Here is a 21,382-nt window from a genome sequence, read left to right as displayed (position 1 = left end):
TTCAAGGAAAAGACTGTGAAAAAGCCAAGGTGTTTTTCATGCTCCCAGCATCCCAGCCAGGCCGTGTGATGCTACATCCCTCACCCACCGAGGACCTCTCAATTCCCGCATCCCTGCCCAACACGGGAGATTCAGGAGATGGGGAGCCCTGTTCTTGCTTCACCACTAATTAACAGCCACAATTACCAGCCTGGCCAAGCACTCCCACTAATTGTCACCTTGCAGTGTTTAGCGCGACAGCTGCTGAATCAACAGGAGCAGCCTCTGGGCGAGCCAAAACCCCCTTGCGAGGCGAGAGCTCGCTGAGCCCACCCCACCCCACCCACTGGAAAGGCCTCTCCAACCTCTGCGAACCAGGTTAGGACCAAAAACGAAGCGTGGGCCTGGAAGGATGAGCTGGATTGAGCCTTGTGAGTGAGGCCACACCAAGGTGCTGAGGGCAGGGGTCCCAGCAAGATACCACAAGCTGGGGGAGGGTGATGTGAAGTCCCTAGCAGCCTTAAAGCAAGCACTCTAGCTGGCTTGTGCCTATGTGTGCAGCTCCACGCCAAGCACAGAGGCATCTTTGGGAAGAGCAGTGATATCCAGCTGCCCTCTGAGACAGCAGCAGGGGATTTTTCAGGTACTGCCATCCACAGGACCCTCTGCACAGAAGGTGAGGGGGTGCTCCAACGCCCTGTGCCACCAAACAACTTGTTATTTGCCAGGGTTTCAGCTCAATCCCAAATCCCCTACTTTTAATTGAAAGGAGAAGGCTCTACGCAGCCACAAGTGACTCATTCACGGGGCATGGGCCGGACTGCCTCTCCCTCCACAAAGTAACTACCAAGAGCACTAATAATAGTTAGAAAACAAAAATAGAATTCTTTTTCTTTTTTTTCTTCTCTTTTTCAAAACCTCCATCCTCTGAAAATAGCCAGCTGCAATCCAGCGAGTTCAACCACTCCCCTCGGCTTGTCCAAACCCCACTGCCCCAACGTTGAGGACCATCCCCATCTCTGCTCCTGCACCAAGAAAACCAGCGCTGACCACCGCACACCCATGGGGTGATGCCAAACCCAGCTTGTCCCAAAACTCATGGCCCAGCAGGAGTCGGGGCAGGGGCACAAACCGGGGCGGTGGGTGGCAAGCTCTTTCCGCTCCCACTTCTCTACATTTAGCGCAGGGAACCAGCGAGCAGGTCTTGAGATGCAGCAGTGACAGCAAACGGACAAGGGTGAAGGCGACGAGGAGGCGAGGACGGCCCCGGATCAGACAGTGCCTCCAGTGTTGGGGAGAGGAAGGAGGAACAGGCTGGGGTGGTGGAGGAAGGAAGCAGAGGAAGGGGCTCTGCGAGACCCCAGCCGGGCGAGGGACTGACCCAGCAGTTCTTTAAGTCATTTGATGGGGTGCTTCCAGCATTTCCATCAAGAAGGTGTCGATCGGCGTGTCGCCTATTAGCTTGAAGAAGAAGAGGTGCTCCAAGCATTTCAGGCCGATGGACCGGAGGGCTGGGAGACGGAGCAAGAGCTTTGCAAACCTGGGGACAGAAGACATGACATGATTAGACATCCCACCAGCAGTCCTGCTTCTGCCCTCACCTTCCAAACTTCTGTGGCTGCTCCTGCAAAGAAGGGCTGGGAGTCACACACAACCTCTTTTGCTATCAAAGTCATGAGGCTACAGTCAGGGCTGTGCAGAAAAAATCTTTACGTCCTCAGCCTTGAAGATCAGAGAGCCACAGCAGATATTCAAAACAAACATGGGCTGATAGCTGAGCTGGAAAGGTAAAGTAAGAAATGAAAGGCCCCTGCACCGGGGTGCATCACTGGCTTCTTGCATCTGTGCCATGCACGTGCATTATTGTTCAGTGAGCACCTCCAGATGCTTGTGGGGTCCCTACATCACAGCCAAAGGGAGAAGGCACCATGGGACCAACCATGATGCAGGAAGCAGTGCAAGCAGCTCCAGCAGCTTGACCTTTGGTCAAGGAAAACAGCAAGTACCCAAGGAGGGGATGGAGGAGATGCTGAGTGGGGTTAGCTGGCATTTTGCTCAGCAATGCCCCTTTCTTGCAGGCACCATCACTTGGGAGGCTGCTTTGCCGAGTCCTGGGAGCCACTGGCACTGCAGAAACCCAGCTGACAACCAGGCTGGAGGCACCTTGAGGGTGAAGCCAATGGAAGGAGACAAGCTTTGACGCAAAAGCTGGAAGGAGCGCTGCGAATCAACTGGGATGCAAGGTTCTGTCTTTCTCCCTGCCCAGTGTGGAGCTCCAATGAGCCCCAGCTGAACAAAAGTCCTTTCTCCCCAGCCGGCCCTGCTCAGCAGAGATGTTTGTCGTGTTGGCAAGACCTGACAAGCAAGAGAGCAGGGGAGATCCAAGGGGGCTGGGGTGAGCCGACAGCACTGCAGGAGCTGGCTGGGGCAAAGGAGACGAGCTCGAGGGTTGGCCAGCCATTACGGGGAAAGGCTGCCGTGTGCTGGGCTCTGAAGGCAGCAGGAGCCTGCCGAGCTGCAAGAAAACTTCCAGCTTCTGCAAGGATGCTCTGGAGCACCCCATGATGCACCCAGAGGTGCCATCCCCCTGTCTGCTCACGCCCTAGGGGTGTTTGCAACACTCCCCAAGTGCTGCGGGATGTTGCCTTCCCACTCTCAAAACAGCGATAAGGCCCTTTAATGGTTGGGAGCATATTCATTTGTTTTCACTGCTGCACAAGCAGGGCTGGAACATAAGCAAAGGCCAGAACAAGCCCAGGAAGAAGGGGACTCCAGCAAACACACACATCGAGAGAGACATGCACAAACATACAGAAATTATACACGCATGCACACTTCTCTCTCCCCGGTCTTTTTTTTTAACTGAGCTGGCGAGAACGGTGGGAACAGAGCCAGGAAAAACAAATCAGTCCTACCATCCCATTCAGGAAGTTTCACTTTAAACCAAACCAGATGATGGCTCCAGTCCTCGGATACATTTAACTGTGAGATAACCAGCTCACAGCACAATATGTCAGGGCGGGCAGCCAGGAGGGAAGAAAACAGCCCCGATTCCCCACGGCTGCTCAGTGTCACCAACGCACCGTGCCCTCCCTGCTGAGGAGTGGTAGGGGGAGCACAGCTTGGTTTTCCTTTGGAATGTCTTTCTCCATCTCGCTGCTGCAGAGAAGTTCCGTTTTGGTGTTTACATGGTGCTCATGAGCCCTCAATGGATGAGGACTAGGTTGAAGTCATGCGTTGAAGGGCATCTCAAGTGGTGGGGAAGCCAAGTGCTTGCAGCACCCACCGCCGCTCAACCAGGCATTTGTTCAACCACAAGAAGAACTTGTTTCCAGCCCCAGATGGTGATCACACTGCGTCACGAGACCAGGAGGATGGAGAGAGCTCTGAAGAGCTTGGTTTAGCTCTTGTGCAGTTCTGGACTCCCAGCCCACAAGTTAACCCTCCTGAGCCAGCTGGGCTTATTCCACCAATGCCTTGCACTACACAAGGGATGGAGTAACGTCAGCAATGCCCAGTAACGACTCTCAGGACAGCCTTAAGCATGCAAAAACCTTTAAGATCACCAAAGAAGGATACGAAGATCACACGAGGAAGTCCCCAGCCCACGGTCATTCAAAGAGATCAAAATCCAGAGCCCCTGGTGCAGCTACCAGACACAAAATACTCCCTTACACATCACTGAAAATTGAGGCAGAGCCCTGAGGAACTGACTGACTGGTGGCTCAGTGACTTTGCTCAGTCATGCACAGCAGCTTCAGGGTGCTTTGGTCAACGAAGAGCGGGGCTGTATCCATGCCAGACCCCTGCCCAGCCCCACCACAGCCTGGAGAAGCTCAGCTGCAGACACTGGATGCCTGTGAGAAGCAAACAGTTCATTCCACAGGGGGAATAATCCAGGAGAGCTGCTGGCCATGACTCCCAAGGCAGCTCTCCTTGTGCCAGGTACGGCTGACTGCTCATTGTGAAGCCGAAGGGGAGAAGAACTCTTCTGAAACACCACAACAGCCAAAGTCCAGGGTCTGGGTCTGGTTTTGCTTAGGAACTGCAACTTAATAACGCTTCTTGGAAGAGGAATCTGCTTGAGAGTTGGCTTGTGGTCCACACAAACCACTTGGGAGGGGAGAGGCAACCACCCCAGCTCTGCATCGTGCTCATCCTTCACTTCCCCTGCTCACCACAAAGTCAAACACACACAATGGTACCTTCCTCACAACTATCCCTGCCACAAGCCAAACATGAACAGCCAAGTCATCCCTTAATCATGTATCTTTTCCATATGCCAGCACACTGGTACCCAAAGCGGGGGTAAAAAAATGAGTCCAATATTACTTCTGAGGGCATGACCTGTCTATTGCATCTTTTTTTTTTTTTAATCCAGATGCACAGGACCAGGAATGCAGGTGAGATGCAAATCCCAGTTGCATGCCCTGTTTTCCCCAATATTCACACGGCAGGCAGTGATACGCACACCAGTTTCCAGTGTTTTGCTTGGTTTCTCAAATGACTGTCAGTAACTTAACTGGCAGTCACCAGCTTTAGGCTGTAACTGGGAAAATGCGCCCACTCAGCTCCAGAGCAGTCCAGGAAAGCATTCCTAATTCCCCCTCCCATTCCCAGCTGGATTCGGGGAGGCCAGGAGGGGAGAAAAGAGCATCAATTGAGGCTTTCACTTCCCAGCAATGATGCTCATCTGCCACCGAAAATTAACTCCGTGTGCGTCTTATTTTCGCTGTGGTTTGCTCTCGGTGGTTGCCAAAAGGGAAATGATACCCCTTCCCCCATGCTCTCATCCCACCGCTGTGGCTGCGGGAGCCGGGGCTCCTCAGGTCTCAGCACCACTGTTACTACCCAACCTTGTCCTGGTTGGGTCGCATTTACTGGGATGGGAATAAAGACACCTCTGCACTTCACGGGGGTGTTTGTAAGGATGGTCTAAGCTAAAGCAGATAGAAATGAGTGGTTTTCTCTGCGGAGAACTCCCTAGAAGACATGGGGTCAGAGAGTTCTCCATGGAAGGGACCCAGCATCCATACAGTGCACGTGCAGTTACCCTGAGGATGGTACTTGCACCCTGCCATGGGCTGCAGCGCCCTTTGCCTGGGTTTTGCAGGGGCTCAAGGCTGCAAGAGGACAGGGCTCAGCCAGCAACTCACCTCCCGGGCTGGTCGGGGTATTTGTGTTTGCAATATGCCTCTAGCGACGCGTACACTTTCTCCCGCAACGCTTCCACTTCAGCTGGGTTGGAGAGACCTTTTGAGTCTGAAAGGCAACAAAAGGACCACATCAGACAAAAACCTCCAAGCTTCCCAAGCAGACAAGGACCCCAGTGTGCACCCCCAAGGATGCACAGTCCCCTCCATCCCTCCTTGCACCACCAGAGCAGGGCACAGCACGGATGGGGGAGCCTGAACCCTAGGAATTCAAGGCACTACCTAACACCTCCCAAGGAACATTCAAGCCCCAAAAAGTTTGCCCTGTGACTACAGATCTGCTCACCTCACCCCACACCCCATCCCTAACCATCTCAGCTCATTGCAGTGGCCACAGACCCTCACAAAAAGGTTTTAAATTCCCCTCAAGCCCTGGGCTTGTGGGATTTCTCACTCTAGCACGAAGCATTGTGGCAGGGCTGAACAAAAAGCCCATGCTCTGGTAGGTCGCTCACAATGCAGTGAGGATCTGTTTTTAGTAGGGTGAAAGGGACAGTCAAGCAATATCCCCAAGCACATGCACCACGGGAACCTCTCCAGATTCCCTTTCTTTTCCCATATACGGCTAATCCCAAATTACAGACAATAAATTACTGGTGATTACGAGGGGGTGGGAGTGGCAGGGGAATAAGTCAAGAAGAAAAACAAACCCAACAAACAGCAAAAAACCCTGTTGAAACGCACTGGCCTGGTTTCGGTGGGAAAGGCCAGAGCAAGAGCTGTGCTTGGGCACAAATCACACTCTTGCAAGGGCAGGGAGGAAAAGGGGTGGCTGTAGATGTGGAGGCCCATCCTCATCTGCCATCTGCTTTTGCTCTTGACTGACTCACTCTAAAATACGCAGAACCCCCCAACAGAGCTGTATGGGCATCTGCAGGCTGGCCGTTCCTCTCCTGCTGCAGCAAAGCTTTGCTCTCTGCAACACCAGAGACAACCCCCAACACTGAACTTTCTTCTTCCTTTGAGAAGCTGAGACCAAGAGGGAAAAGGGAACAGCATTAAAGCCTCCTGGAGTCTTTAAAACTAAGTAAGCTGTGGGCAAAGAATAAAGTTCTCGTGTATTTTATGAGCATGCTTCATGCCTCTCACCCTCTCCAGGTCTGCAGAGGGCTCTTCCAGAAACACAATTAACAAATGCCTTTGGATGGTTAGTTAGGGAAACAAAGGACAGTAATGTCCATGTTCTAACTTTGCTATAATTCATACATTTGTCTTAAAGGATATCTAGATCCGTTTTTGCTCCTATTCAGGGACAAATCCCTCAAGCACCAGATCTTTCTTTGCTACAGAGTCAGCTGAAACACTGAAAACAGGAAGACTGGATACATTGATCAAGCCAAAGCCCCTCAAGCTCTGCAGAAAACTCAGCCCATCAGCAGGAGTCAGCTCCAAAAGCAGCATTTCCTAACTCCTCAGACAACTGCAGCTGAGTCTTGGCCAAGGCTGGCCCTGTACTAAGAATACGTTGGACCAAGAAACCATGCCGCCTCTACGAAGGGGAAAACACCCCTTGGAAAGGGAGGCCTGGAGAACAACCCTGGGCATGGATCCAGATCCATTCCTGACCTGCAAAGGCCACGCTTGTAAGGTGTGAGACACACGTGCAGCACTTAATTTGACTTTCAGTCTTGCCTCTCTTCCTTCTTGCCTGTCCTCAGGAGATGGGTGCCCTCAGTTATTTGCAATGGAGCTTTATAGGTAAGAAAAGGAGCCAACAGGACAGAGCATCAGTCAAGAGGGGACTGGAGAGAAGGTAACGGCATGTACCAGGGTTGAAGAGGACAATAGCTCGCAGGCAGCCTAGCTCTGTCTTGTCCATCTGCATGTCTCGCATTTTTGACACGAGTTCTGTCAGTACTCTGCAAAGGACACAGAAATCACAGGCATCAGCATTAAAAAGAATTGAAAAAACACCCAGGTGTCAGACCCAGAGTGAGGTTCTCCAGTGCATGGTTAATGAAGTCATGGGATAGTGGTTGCTTATACCAGCTGAGGATATACCCTCATTTTCCTCCTGTATCAAAAATAGCTCGTTAGGAACATCAATAGTTCCTGTGAGATCCAACAGGGACCATAAAAATTGGCTTCATACATTTTCTGAGAGGCTTTGGCACCTGAGAAAGTTGCCTAAAAATAAAAAAATAAAAATAATAATAAAAACATTCAACAGGTATCTAAAAGCAATTTCCGCTGCCGGTAATTTTTATTACTCCCTTTGCTCTTACTGCAGGTGTCGGTTTTGAAATATTTTCCACTCATTGCCCATTTTTTCGTGTTAGATCCTACTGTGAAGTCGTGATCTTGCACTTATGACCTCATAGGAAACAAATGATGTCACCCAGGTCCAAAGAACAATTTCCTTGCAAAGCAAAGAAACAAAAGTGATTTGGTTTCAACTAAGTCACCTCAGGATGACTCTCAGGCAGAGAATTCAGCCACCATTTAAGTGGCATCTGGAGCCACACTGTGGGTCAAACACTCTGGAATTCTTGATTTAAAACACTTTCCCAAAGAATGAGATTAAAGAGCCCTCAGGATACGCGTGTGGAACCTGCTGGGTATTTTCGGTGCTTTTGTATTGTGAAAATAAAATCATGTCTTGGTCCAATTAAAGATGAAAAGAAACAAAGAAGTGGCCTCCTAACATTAGAAAGCATCTGGACCCCATGAAAGAGGCTTTGATTTGCACTGGGCAGCCCTTTCCCTGAATATTTCAGGCTGTTGGTTTCTGCAGGTTTAAGAGGAGGGATTTAACATCATCGCCTGCAGGAAGGACCATGACATTTCCACGCACACCATGGGATGGACATGGCTCAGCACAGACCCCTCTGACCATGAGCCCATGTGCCAATGAATCTCCATCCAACCCCTCAGGCAGACTCCAACATAGGGAATGGAGGGAGACCAGTGCAGAGACAGAGAAGAGGATGTCCAGGCAAGGTGGTCTGAGATGTGTTCCCCACCATCCATCCCACCTGTCGAAGATGGCCCCGACGCCAGCACTGTGCGCGCTGTTCCGGTGCACGTGGAGCCCAGTGGCTAAGAGGATCCCATCTTTCACGGCGATGGAACGGTGGGAGAAGGAGGCGATTAGGAGTTCATTCCACCCTAGGGAGGAGAAAACAACCAAGGCTGCAGTTTACAACCATGGGGTCCTCAGTGGATTTTGGAATCTGCAACATCACCTCCCAGGTAATAAAAAGAGAGGAGGAAACCGCTCCAGATCTGCTTTTGCTAGAGTAACGTGGCTGGGTATGGGAAGGGAGAGGGGGAGCCAACCCTTTCTTGGATGTCAGGGAAGGAAAAAAAATGTTAAGGAACAAATGCACTAAAAATATAACGCTAATAAGGGAAGCAGTTTCCTCTATAAACCTTGCAGGCACCAGAGCAAACAGCTCTCTGCACTGCTCCTCTTGCTGTAAGCCTACAGTGGGTGTGGAGCCCTGTGCTTCCCTGTCTGACCTTATCCTCGTGTCTCTGAGCGGTTAAAGACATATTAACGCTTTATATCAGCTAATTGGGCTCATCTTCAGGACATAATGAGGCACAATAGTTCATTGACCATTATTCAGCTGCATAATCCAGATCATGAAGACCCTTGCTCCCAGGTTTGTTGTTTCTGCTGTAGGAACTACTGGAAGGCTCCTCCTCTCTTGGGGATGTTCCACATCCAAGAATACTCCACTAACAGCTTGGAAATCAGCTTTGGTCTTATTAGTTACTGGACATGCTACTTCAGGAGACAGGAAAATACATCCTCTGAGCCTGGACAGCACGGGAGGAGTTTGAGCTAGTTACAAATGGGGAAGGATGACAGGACATCCCTGTCTGTCTTCCACCTCCCTTTGCTAAATTAACACGTCTTCAAACTCTTAAATCTGCTAGCAGCTAAGTTGAAGAACGCACAAACCAAACCCATAACAAGAAGAAATGCTGTGCAATTTGAAGGGTGAAAATTCTGGTGACTTTGAACCAGGAGAGGCATCTTCAATGAGACAAGATGGGTCTTCTGCAACCCTTCTTCTCATCGTGTGGCTGATTTACCTGGCCTGAAAATGTTCTGGTGCCCAGAACACAGGGCTGCTTGTCAGAGCCCAGAAACATCAGGATATTTGATTCTATTTTATTTCCCAGGCTGGAAAAGCAATGCAACAACATCCTTCACCTCCTCTCCTGCCACAGAAACGGGTCTTTTCTCACAAGGTCCAATAAATACAAGGTCCACATGTGCTGTATTTACCTACTGTTGCACAGAAGGGTTGTGCCGTAAGAAATGTTGACAAGGAATAAAGTTCACTCTTTCCTAAGTGGCCACAGGATGTTTCCACCCCAATCACGGGAACATTTATTTGGCTATGTACTGGGCGAGGCCTGGCACTTGCAGAGGGATTGCAACACTGTGAAACCCAAGGAGGATGGAGGAGAAGACACAGGAAAGCACCAGAAGCCTTCAGGAACCATGCTCCATGGCTGAAGAGGATCTCCCAGAGCAAGACCCACAGAAAGGTGCTGTGGGTGCGTCTCACCAGCCATCACACACAGCCCCAACCAACAGAAACCAAAGCTGGCTCACAACATCCCTCCATGGCACCAGCTTTCACAACTCTGCCCTGAATCTTGGTCCTGACTCAACATCCCTCTGCTGTGGCTCCACACACCCAACAGCTCTGAATCCAGCCTCCAGCTTGCCAAGAATACGTAAAAGTGGTGAGGCAGCGGGGTGCCACCAACATCACTGCTGAGCTTCTTCCTGCTAAGGAGCGCTGGATTAATCAGGATCCTTCAGCTGAATTATTCCTGTTTAGAGCTGGGATGTTTCAGCTGAAATGGGGCACCTCTTTCTACCTGGTGCTATCACCAGAGCATCCCCAAACAGCTGACAAGATACAGGCAATCAGGAAAAATTAGGTACAACCACAGGCAGTAAAACTGAGTTAGAGAGCAAACAAGACTACCCAGAGTGTCTTGCATTCCAGCTCATGCTCTGAAGAAGCAGAGCTGATTTCTTGACTCTTATGACTCCTTTCTCCTCAAACTAGGTGGATGCATCCTCCAGGGATGCTTTGGCTGCTCTGGTGTAGGGAAGGCACCTGGCAGCACAGTGACCATCGTGTTAACTCATCTTACAACCAAGTTTTCCCAGCAGCCCAATAAAATGAACTGCAGCTGCAGAGATGTAGCGCTCAGCATCCTTTGCCAGGCTGGCCTCAGTGCAGAGAAATCAGGCTACTGCTGTCTCAGCCATAGCAAGCTTGGAAACAAGAAAACCCAGGGAAAACAGGCTTACAAACTCGGGTTTCCTTCTCCAAGAAGCTCAAAGAGGGGAGATATTTAAACGATTCAGGATTAGAGGAAAGCTACTGCATCCAGCACTGCTCCTCCACAGATGCATGCTCCACTTAATTTTGCCTTCGAAGATGCATGACTGAACCTGACTGACGCTCTTAGCTAAATTTTAATACTTAAATATTTCATGGGCAGCTGTTCTCAGCAGGCCACTCTCCTCAATCAATAATAGATGGAGCCACTGGTTAAAAGACTTGGAGGAGGTTATCTAAGGCCTTGATGGAGACGCTTGGTGCAGGGAGCCCATAGGAGCTCGGCCCACCTCAAGGCCACAGGGTTAGAGCCACCACGAAATCTGAGATGCAGTGGGGTCTGCAGGTCCCTCTCCTCCTGGCCTGGTGGAGTGGCTCCTCCAGGATGCCAACGTGGAAGTGGTTATAAGCACCAGCACAAAGGAGAGAACATTAGGTCAGAAAGTCTCCAGTTCAGCTTGTGTTAGCTGCCTTCTAAAGAGAAAGGAAAACCTTGCACTGTTGTTGGGGGTTTTGTTTCCATTTCACAAATGAAAAAGGCAGCTTTTTGTCTGAATTCACTTCTTCCCTGATATTTGCAGAAAGCCCTCAAAGATTTCTATAGAGATGCATCCACTGCTCATTCACTCTCACAAGAGGTTCTAGAGACCCTCCTGAAAAATAGCTTCTTGTGAGCCAACCCTGGCAATACTCACACCTACAGAAAAATCAGAGGAACACCTTCACCAAAGGGCTAGCAGGAGCCATCCAAGGAGGGCATGGGACCTGACTACATCTGCAGCAAGAATTAAATCCTCAAACTCCCCATCCCAGGCTGCTGCTGTAACCACTACATGAAATGTGACTACAAAAATCTGCACCTCTGCTCCCCATCAGACGACTCCACCATTCCCTTTCGGATTCCCTTTCCACACTGCAGGGGGATTGGATGACCTTTGTGGTCCCTTACAATCCAAACAATTCTATGATTCTACAATTCTGCAAATCCCTTTGACTACTTTGAGTAGCTGAGGGTGGTTTCTCTCATTGCCAAGCAGAGAGCTGGGTGCCACCTCCATCCATCAAGGTCTCGCGTCCCTTCCCAGTCTCACTCTTCACATGGGTTTTGTCACTTGCTGGGAGCCACTTCATCTGTCCCACTGACAACCTGCCTTCCTCTTTGCTTAAGAGAGCAAAATTCTCCACTGCATCAAGCCAAAGCCTTTTTAATCACTTGTCTGATGACCGAAGCTATGCAAAAAGCTTCATGCCTAAAACACAAACCTTGACGAGCCCTGCTCTTGATTTCTTGCCCTTCCTGGTCTTTGTGCATAACCTGCCAACAGTAAGGGCTTGAATTCACTCAACAGGAGAAGACCCTTCTTACACCTAATTGCTTTTCACCCCCCAAAGCCTCCATTCTCGCAGACCCCCTGCCGCACAAGGAAATTTAAAGTAAGTCCAGAGAATTTTATTTTCATCTTGGTGGGTGGGAGGAGGAGGTTGATCTATTTTTCTCCCCTTTCTGGTTTTAATTATGATCAAACATTTTAGTTTGAGGAAATTTCATGGGAGTCCCAAGCTCACTTGGTCTTTCAAGTCTCAGTTAAGGAGGAAGGCAGTGAGTGGCTCCTTTGGTTTAAATCACCCAGCACACATCTCTGAGCACCTTGTTCATCAGAGATGAAGCCAGACCTTCTTTTCAGCTGATTGGCAGCTGGTGCAACATTTTGGATCACATTCAGCAACACGTTCCTTGGAGCTCTTTTAAATCCTATTTAGCAACTGAATTATCAGAGGCTATTACTCAGAATCGGTTAACAGCTCTCAAGTTGATGAGATCTAAATCCACGTGTGACACCTGCCACCGGTGAGGTGCAGCACCCCTATGGCCCCATGCTGTAGGTTCCCACTCACCTGCTCTGAGTAAGATGACCTGGTCATCCAGGGGCAGCTCGGAGAAGTGGGGGATCCTCTTGGCCCACTCCACCAGGGTGAAGAGCTGTTTGTCTGCTGCCTGGCATATGTTCGTCACCGGGTCATTGGGCTGCCAAGAAAAGGAGATTGAAAGGCTGGGAGAAGGCAGAGCAAGGAGAAGAGGAGAGGCTGGAGAGGCAGCTGAAGGGTCTTGTTGCCTCCCTGCTGCAAAGGTCTCCAAAGCTGGGAGCAGCCCAGCAGTGGATAATACCAATCACCTGGAAAGGAGGTGACCTGGCTTCTCCATCACGTGAATTTAAGCAGGTTTTAGCAAGCTCCAAAACAGGAATCAGGAGTGTTGAGACCCAATATCCATCACATAGATGAACTAAACCAGCTCCAGCCAAGGGAAAGGCAGGCTCCTGCACCTGTGCAGTACATGTTCCCTATGCTAGCATCTCCCTGCTCAATGAACCAGCACCAGAGCGGGCATTACAGGAAAAAAAAGTAAGAGAGAAACCCTTTCCTTTGAAATATTATCCAGTAATAAAATACATCTGCCCTCAAGGAGGACAGTCAGCCCAAACACACCAAATCCCTGTTTAAAAGAACTGCTAACGGTTCAAGTGGGCTTGTGATTAGGAACTGGAAGAGACTGTCTAATCCCAGCTAAAACAGACCTCGCTAGCACAAGTGGTATACAGGGTTTACCTCACTGGACAGGGACGTATGAGCCCCTCCACATATCCCACCGTAATCGCTGCTGATATCTAGCAGCTTTGATTGTATGATTATTTTTCTTCCATGTCCTTAAAAGAGAAGTTTCCAAATCAGAGAAGTGTTTACTTCACCCCCGGATTGCAGGGGGAAGGAGTGTGAGTTCAGAGACAAAGCAGACACGGCCACCAGCAAAACCTTTCCCTTCTGCAAGTCTTGCTTTCAGCAGCACAAGGCCATTCCTCATCACGAGCCAACTGTGCTACAGCAAAGCCCCCTCCCAGGCAGGACAGACCAGGACCACACTCCTAATCCTCGCTCCTACCCTACAGCTGCGTCCCAGACCCCTGCCTAGTCCCCTCCCCTGTCCCCTGGCAGCAAACCCAATCTCTGTACCTCAGTGGCCAAAGTCTCCCATTCTCCAGGCTTAAAATAACCAGCACCTGGCAAGCGGAGGGGCACCCGCCTTCGAAGTATTTTCACCTGTTGCATGCAGAGATGGATGGGAACGGGCTGGCGTTCAGCAGCGCAGCTGAGGAACAGGGAGCATCATTACAAGGATTTTCCCCTCCTTGTTTCTCCCACCTTCAGCAGCTCCCTGAAGGGTGCAAGGGCGGGGAAGTCTTGCTCTGAGGGAGCTGAGGCTCTTTCCTGGGGAAGGAGATGTGAGCAGGGACTGGGGTTTTCCCTGGGAGAGGGAGAAAAGATGGGATTTCCTCTAGACAACAGGAAAACACTAAACTTGGTGTAAGGAGTTGCTCTGCAGGGTTAAGCGTCTCGTTGGAAACAGAGAGAACATTGCCATTCAGAGGCACTTGCAGGAAGGGTGAGAGGGACACTCTTGGCCCTGGCTAAAGGAACATCACCAGCTTCAAGTCATCCCAGTTTGGGTTGGAGCAGCCAAGAGGAGAACCCAGGTGCATGAGCTTCCACAGTGCAGGATGAGGATGGAGCTCTGCATGCCCCAGAGTGGGACGTGACATATGGGATACCCCATGCTCCAGCAGAACCTGACCCACGAAGAAACAAGTGCCTGCGGAGCCCCATGAGAGGGGTATTTTAGAAAAGTTAGATGATTTTGCCAAAGCTCTTATCAGGGGTTGCTTCCGGGCAGGTCCTCACCATCTCTGGGACTTGTTCTGATGCAGCTGGGCTCCAGGTCTCCCAGCCCAGGCTGCAGCCCTGCTGGTCTGCAGGCAGTACAAGTTGTACCCAGCCCTCGGTGCTTTGTACGAAGCCCCAGCGAGGGGCCCAGCCTTTAATTACACCTCAGACGGCAGTTCCTGGAACCACCACGATGCTTCCTGGCAGAACTTAATCACCATAGCTTGAGAGGCAGTTAAAAGTATCATCCCTGCAGGCCAAAAAGACCCTGTCTGTCTCCAGGAAGGGATCTGCAAAACAGTGCTAGAAACTCTTGGTGTGCATGGTAAGCAAATCCCCTCCTGCAGTAAATAGCAAGGGCACGGTGCCGGAGTGTGACAGAATGAAAGGACACGCAGGCACCTGATCCTTCTGGAAAACCAGAGCTTGGAGGCATCTTCCAGAAAACGGTGACTTGAAACCAGCTGCTCAAAGGCCAATTAAGAGCTAATGGGGATAAGACCTCTCAGTTACAGGCTTTGCCTTTCAGTGGCCAGGAGCCATCCAAGGTGGTGCTTACACTGCAGGAGCCCAGCCTCACAGCTGCCAGGGACACAGGGCAGAGGCAACTCATCCTCACACCTCATCATACTGTCTGGAGACAGGTACCTGCTGAGGGAGTACGGCCAGACCCCAGTTCCCAAGGAACAAGGATCACATTGGGTCTGAAGGCTTCCTGGGACACACATTATCAAGGAATCCTAAAGCCATGCTTATTTACAGCTTGTGGGAACCTCCCAAAGGGTTCATCCCCTTTGCCATGGTCAGAAGCCAGACAACCATTCCAATTAGCAGCTATTTGCAGCAGCAGAAGAGCTGTTATCGGGGGCTCATGGGTGCAATTACTTCAAGCGATTGTTTTAGCCCTGGTCATCAAAACACTAGTCTTGGCACTCTCCCACCACCCAAGGCAGGCGAGCAGATTTGCAGGGGCAGATTCCCCTGTCTTAGCTGCTTTCTGCTTGGCTCAGCATCCTTCTCCATCCTGTCTGTGCGACCCACAAGGATCACACCCCACTGTACTCCTCTTTCCCCTGTCAAGGGCTTCAAACCATGAATGCACCCCACCCTCTCCGGTTTCAACCAAGGTGTCAGGACAGAGCCACAGGCCCCCTCCCTGGTCATGTACTTGGAGCAACACACTCCAAGAACAACCTGTTTAGATACCATGGCTGCTGGAAAAGCTCGCAAGCTGGCAGCCCCTCTGCCTTCCTCTTTTACCAGCTCCAAGGACTGTGCAGAAGCCCCACAGCTGAGTCCTAAGTAGAAGAAATCAGTGCCAGCTAGGCAAAGCAGAGGGACCTCCCACAACCAGACTGAGATCTCCACTCTCTAAAGTGGGACCATGGCACCAGGTGACAGTCAGGCATCTGGGAGAGGAGGGTGTTAACTCTCAGCATCCTGCCAGCTCCATCCCAGCCTGGTAGAAACGTCCTCGCAAGCGCTCAGCTCGCTGGCAATGTTCAATGCAGATGATGTAAGGTGCAGGGACATAAATTAAAGGACCCAACACACCAGGCTAATAGGAAACAGCTTGTGCTTCACCCTGTGACTGCTGGGGACTGAATCTGTCTGCCTTCCCGTCACATGGGCTCTCTGGGGATGGCTTGGAGGAGGGGAGCTTCTCCGTCTTCCCTTGCCTCATCTGGTGGCCTCATCACTGCAAGCTGCTGATCTCATACATCTGCTAAACCTGCTACAAATGTCACCTCATCGACAGAAGCCGCTTGACAATAATAGGGCATTTCAACAAGCCTCCTGCTTCTATTTAGATGCAACACACATCCTTGTTCACAGTAATGCGTGTTGAATTATGCAGGAACCAGCGTTCAATTTGCTACAAGAGGCTGAGGAGATGCAGTGCCAGATGAAGCCATTTATTTCAGCTCGCTCTCTGGGGTTTGTTTTCAAGTCAGCACAATGCTGGCTACAACTCCCCTGAAGTATTTTTAATTCTGATAGCCCTCAGAGCTTCACCTAACCACGGCTGAGCTGCCTCCTCCAGAAAAGCCTCATGCAGCTCCATAGGACCCTCCAAACGGAGAGCATCGCTGCTTGCAGGTTGCAACTGGGCTCTCAAACGCAGGTGAGTAAAATCACTCTGGATCTGCTTCTGGACTGTTTCACTGAGGATTTGATCCTGTCCTTAGCAGGCAGTGTTATGCACTGAAAAGCCTCACCTAGCAAGCCAGCCCTCAGGTGTCCCTGTAGGTAAAAGCCAAACAGAGCATCCCATAGAGGCAGTCAAGACTTAACTCCTACAAGGTCTGACCTGATTCTGAAATCTCCTGTCAAGCCCTGCTAGATGAGGTATTCCCAGTTCAATCCTCAAAGCCTCATATAAAGAAAGCGATAAAGTATTATTGTAGCAGAAAAGAAATACTGCAGAGTCCTCACGCTTCCTAGAAATAGCTGCATTTCACCACCTCAGCCTCACTGACACCTAGCACAGAGCCATAGTGAATGCAGAGGGACATTTCAACCTATGTTCCTGCTCCCCTGGGTTAGCGAGGCTAAAGTACCAACACTGGTGGCTCCAGAGGGGCAGAAGGGTTGTGGCTGAGGGAGAGGAGCCTTACCGAGCTCGGTGTCAAGCCCATATTTGCTTCAATGTACGTCTCTGTCTTTGGCTCCACTGCGAGTTCAGCTTCCAAGATCTTTTCCACAGGCATATCCTCATTGGCGCTACTTGTTGACTCCACTTCATTCTCGTTGCGATCCTTCCCTCGCTGCCTCTCCTCCTGGACAGCTGGAAGTGGACAGAGAAAGGATGGTCAGCCTAGGGTTCCTGGCTGCGGTGTCACAGGCTGAGCTGGGATCCCAAAGCTCCACGGAGCTATAAGCATTATTGAGCCATGAAAACCTAAAGCATCCTCGGTCCTTGTGACCTGTAGGAGCACACACACACACAAATCTCATGCCTTGTTCTCCCACCTGACCCTTCCACTGGTGTGGGTCTCGGGCTTGGACAGCACAAGGGGATGGGGATGCGAGCTTGGGAGAAGCTGCTGAGCAGCCCTGGCCTGGGAGAGCTGCTCTGAGTGCACTCCTGCGGCAGCACAGAGAGCAAGGCTCCCTCTCAGACCTGGCCTCTGCTGGGAAACTCCCCTGTCTGTAGAAGGAGAAGTCCTGGAAGCAAAAAGGTTAAAGACACATGATGAAACACACAGGAAGCTCCAGGGCAAGTCACCATGGGAGAGGGAAATGGATGGGTAACAAGGAGGTAAAGCGATAGCATAACGGAATCCTAAGAAAAGAGAAACTGGTCAGTTTAATGCCTAAGTTTGGTGTTCAACCATCTTCTGAGCCCATCAGTGCTGAATTTCCATGGAAATCATGCATCTAGTTCCCTGGTCCAGCATAGAATCATAGAATCACCAGGCTGGAAAAGACCCATCGGATCATCGAGTCCAACCATTCCTATCAAACACTAAACCATGTCCCTTAGCACCTCGTCCACCCGTCCCTTAAACCCCTCCAGGGAAGGTGACTCAACCCCCTCCCTGGGCAGCAGTGATGCCAGTGACTGCCACGAGGCTCCGTGGCAGGATGGCCCTAGCGGGGGATGGCAGCTGGGAGCAGGGACCCGCTGGCAGGCACTCTATGTAAACCATCATCCTATCTTTGTCTCCAGGCAATTTCTAACCAGGCAGGAGAGACCTGTCCCAAATCCTGTGCGGCAGGACTAATCTAGCCAGAAGCATGGCACATGCTGATGAGTTAATGTCTGAGCAGTACATAGATGAAAAACACTCATTAGATGCTAGTAACATCATTATTAATGATCCCTCTTTGAAACCAGCACGCATGCTTTCCCTAAACCTGGAAAGTAGCTTTACATGGACAGTTACATCAGTAACTCTTTCAATCACCATGTTACAGACCCCAAATTACACGCTTTTCCACACACCCTTGTTTCCCACACTTCAGTCCAGACTAGTCAAGAACAGCCCAAGCAACGTGAGTTTCCATCACTGCTCATGAGAAAGAACTCCCTTAACTTACCCAGTGCTTTGTTGAGGACTGAACAAGGCATTCAATAATGTAAAAGGTCTGCTATTTATTAACAATTATCCTAACGCTTTACCTCTCTGCTGAATTTGAAGCTGGTTATGTGATGTTAAGAGAAAGCAGCAGGGGCACAGGTGGTGTTCCAGGGAAATCAGAGCTGTCTGTAACACAATAAGGCTTTTCAGGCAATCAGTGGGACCAGCACCACATCAAGTGCAAAAATAAAACCTAGAATATAAAACTTCTTTCTTAACAAACAGGAAATTAAGACATGCTACAAGAGTCCTACATGGGCACTGATCCCTTTAACCCAGCTCCACACCAGGACGCTAAAGCCCGGGGCTGGTTTCCACTGCTCGCCCTCCCCTCCTGCAGCAGCCGCAGTCAGGAGTGTTCAGCCTGCTTCTATGTGAAAGCTGTTACGCAAAAAGCAAGAAGCACTTTTTAATTTTTTTTTTTTGCAAACTGCTCTTAAGTTTATGAGCTGTAGCAGCTCCAGAGCCAGGTAGGCTGCGGCTGTCAGAGCTCAGACTTGTGTCGCGGCTTTTGTCCATCTGGCTCTTGTCTGGCACGGATTCTTCTCTTTGCTTTTTCAGGCCAACATAAAATCCTGCTTAAATTTCTACACCACCACCACCGCCTGCCCCTGCTCGTGCATTCTCAGTCATCAAAAGGCTTTTTGCTTAAAGACTTTTTGCTTAATGCCAACCCTTCTTCAACAGCACAGATGCACCCAAACTCCTTTGGGCACATTAGGAGAGATAAAACACCTAGTAAATAACAGAAAAGCCTCAGAGAAACGCAAACTCCCAACAAACAGGATTCTATAAAATGTCTTAAATGCCAAAGACCTGATGCACAGTCGCAGCAGGTCTCAAGGATAAAGGTGTAAAGGATCATTCCTCGCTCTGACATCAACCACACAAGGATAGCCTCCATGGCTGGGATGCTCCACTGGGAAGGGGTCTTAATCTGAAAAACACATCTTCTTGCTCAGCCACCAGTGACTTATCTGGACATTGGGATTTGTGGGAAAGCATTGCAGAGATCTGGGGAGACAGTGGGTACTTAAAGCATGGAATCCACAAATCTCAACCTCATCAAACCCACCCGTCGCATTCTTGAAGGTGCAGAATCAGATACACCTGAAGGGTTATAGGAGAGTGAATCTAACAGGTCATCATGACAGCACTTGCTAGTGATTAGGCTGAATCTAGTCGATAAAAATGATAGACGGAAGAGATAGATGGAAAGAGATTATATATTTAAGCAGTTCTTTCTATTGATCTATGCTTTGAGCTGCTACACCAGAAAGTCGGTGCTGCTGCTCGCTGCGGAGACAGTCAGCAAAAAGCTAACTCAGTCCAGCCTGCTTAGCCCCTGCCCAGCTGGCTGCCAGCAGCAATGACACACCAGACAGAGCAGACGGTGTATGTCAGGGCCAAAGATAAACCAAACCGTTGCCAGGGAGAGAGTTACCTGCTTTGCTGGCCCCGTTTTTCCAAGAACAGCCAGTCACCTCCAAAGCCAGGACAAGTCTGGCATCGCTTTGCGATCCCCGATGCAGGTTGGATGACCTCCATCCATCCATCCATCCATCCATCCATCCATCCATCCCCTATCCCTGGCTCTCTGGGCTGTTGGAAGGCAGTGCCAGTTTCCCACTGCTGAGCTCAGAGACACCATTACCCTCCCTGCCCATTAAGAAACTGCTTCATGCACAGGTCTTCACCGAGGTGAGCATCTACAGGACAAGGTGGCATCACTACATTAAGTCCAGCTGCTGCTTGCTTGCAGAACCCAACCTGGTCCTCACTTAGAAACAATGTAGAGCACCCACACAACCCTCCAAGGCAGCTCCTGCTCTAGATGTTGACTCAGTTGTAGATGCTATTTTCTCTCCCTATGGGCAGCTCAAGTAATGAAGTGGGAACAGCTTCGTTCTTCATGTGAGCAACAGGTTTGCTCCTCCAACAGCTCTGGGCCTGGCCCTGGGGTATCGCCAGTGCACACATCAACACTCCTCCGATGGGATTTTACTGTCACCTTGTTCTTGCAGGTGGGGCACTCCCAAAGCCCTTCTTCAGGATCCAGAAGTTGAATTCGTTTCAAATGTAGTGTCTCCACTTTCCTAGTTTCAGATTCACCCTGAAGCATCATACAGCTCCAGGGGGGCAAGCCCAACACATTGTCCTGAAAGGCGCAGGGATCTGCAGTTGGTATTCAAGACTCTCGTACACCGTGGGTTCCATGAGTTGAACTTGCCTGCAGATGCAGTCATCCTTACATCCTGTGCTTCAGAAGCTCAGTGGAACTGAGAGAACATCCCAAGTGCAAGGAGCAGGCAGAAGACCCCTCACCATAAAGACCTAGGACCTTATCTCTAGAGTCCACTCCCCACTCCCGCTAGATATTAGTCAATAAACCAAGGTGGGGATGACAAAACCACATTTTTTAAATGGGTTTAGTTTGAGATCTGGGTTTCTTTGCAGCTTTGTTTTTTATTTATGTTTTTAAGAAGAGAAATATAAGCATGGTAGCTGCACAGCAGCTGGTCTGGTAATATTGAAATGGGAATACCTTGTTGTTCTCGGCTTCCCAGATGTCTTGTGGGCCGGGATGGATGGTGCTCCATCCCTGTAACACAGTAAAATTTAAAAACAAGGATCATTATATCATTTGGTTCTGGTTGCTTCTGGTGGATTTTCCTCTTCCTTTGATGCAAGTTGTAAACTCACAGGCTAACGACAAAAAACAGAGGAGTTCTGCAACTGGCTCCTCCAACCCAAATTCTCCCTTGTGGTACAGTCAACGCACATTTAAGAAACAATAAATATTCCCAGCACTAGTGAGGCCACAAGATGCTTCTCCTTCCTATCTCGTACGTCATGCTTCACAGGATTAGCAAGGACAGGACACAGCGTGGCAATTCAGGGGAGTTGGTTCTGCTGCTGGCTCCCTTCTCTTGCTCATCACTGATGCCCTGCTCTGCACCGCACCCTTCTGTCAGCTGGGTGGGTAACAAGACATCCAGCTTCTGTTCTAGAGGACCTTAGGAAGAGGATTACACACTACTGAGTGCCTGTGATAACAAGGCACTTGACA

General features: G+C 50.1%; 1 protein-coding gene across 2 annotated transcripts in view; it reads right to left on the bottom strand.

Moving 5' to 3' along the window:
• Nucleotides 1-391: 391 nt before the first annotated feature.
• The window catches only part of RXRA (retinoid X receptor alpha), a 109,251-nt gene continuing 88,260 nt past the window's right edge, over nucleotides 392-21,382 (bottom strand). For both annotated transcript variants that reach the window (XM_069873672.1, XM_069873671.1), the window contains exons 5-10: nucleotides 16,846-17,015; nucleotides 12,407-12,536; nucleotides 8,168-8,300; nucleotides 6,960-7,051; nucleotides 5,136-5,241; nucleotides 392-1,519 (exon numbers count right to left, since the gene is read on the bottom strand). In XM_069873672.1, the coding sequence (XP_069729773.1) occupies nucleotides 1,372-1,519; nucleotides 5,136-5,241; nucleotides 6,960-7,051; nucleotides 8,168-8,300; nucleotides 12,407-12,536; nucleotides 16,846-17,015 (779 nt within the window). In that variant the 3' untranslated portion in view covers nucleotides 392-1,371. The remainder of the gene's footprint in view (nucleotides 1,520-5,135; nucleotides 5,242-6,959; nucleotides 7,052-8,167; nucleotides 8,301-12,406; nucleotides 12,537-16,845; nucleotides 17,016-21,382) is intronic.

Source organism: Phaenicophaeus curvirostris, chromosome 20, assembly GCF_032191515.1.
Source record: "Phaenicophaeus curvirostris isolate KB17595 chromosome 20, BPBGC_Pcur_1.0, whole genome shotgun sequence".
Taxonomy (NCBI): Eukaryota; Metazoa; Chordata; class Aves; order Cuculiformes; family Cuculidae; genus Phaenicophaeus; species Phaenicophaeus curvirostris.
This window is presented reverse-complemented; position numbering and strand designations above follow the sequence as displayed.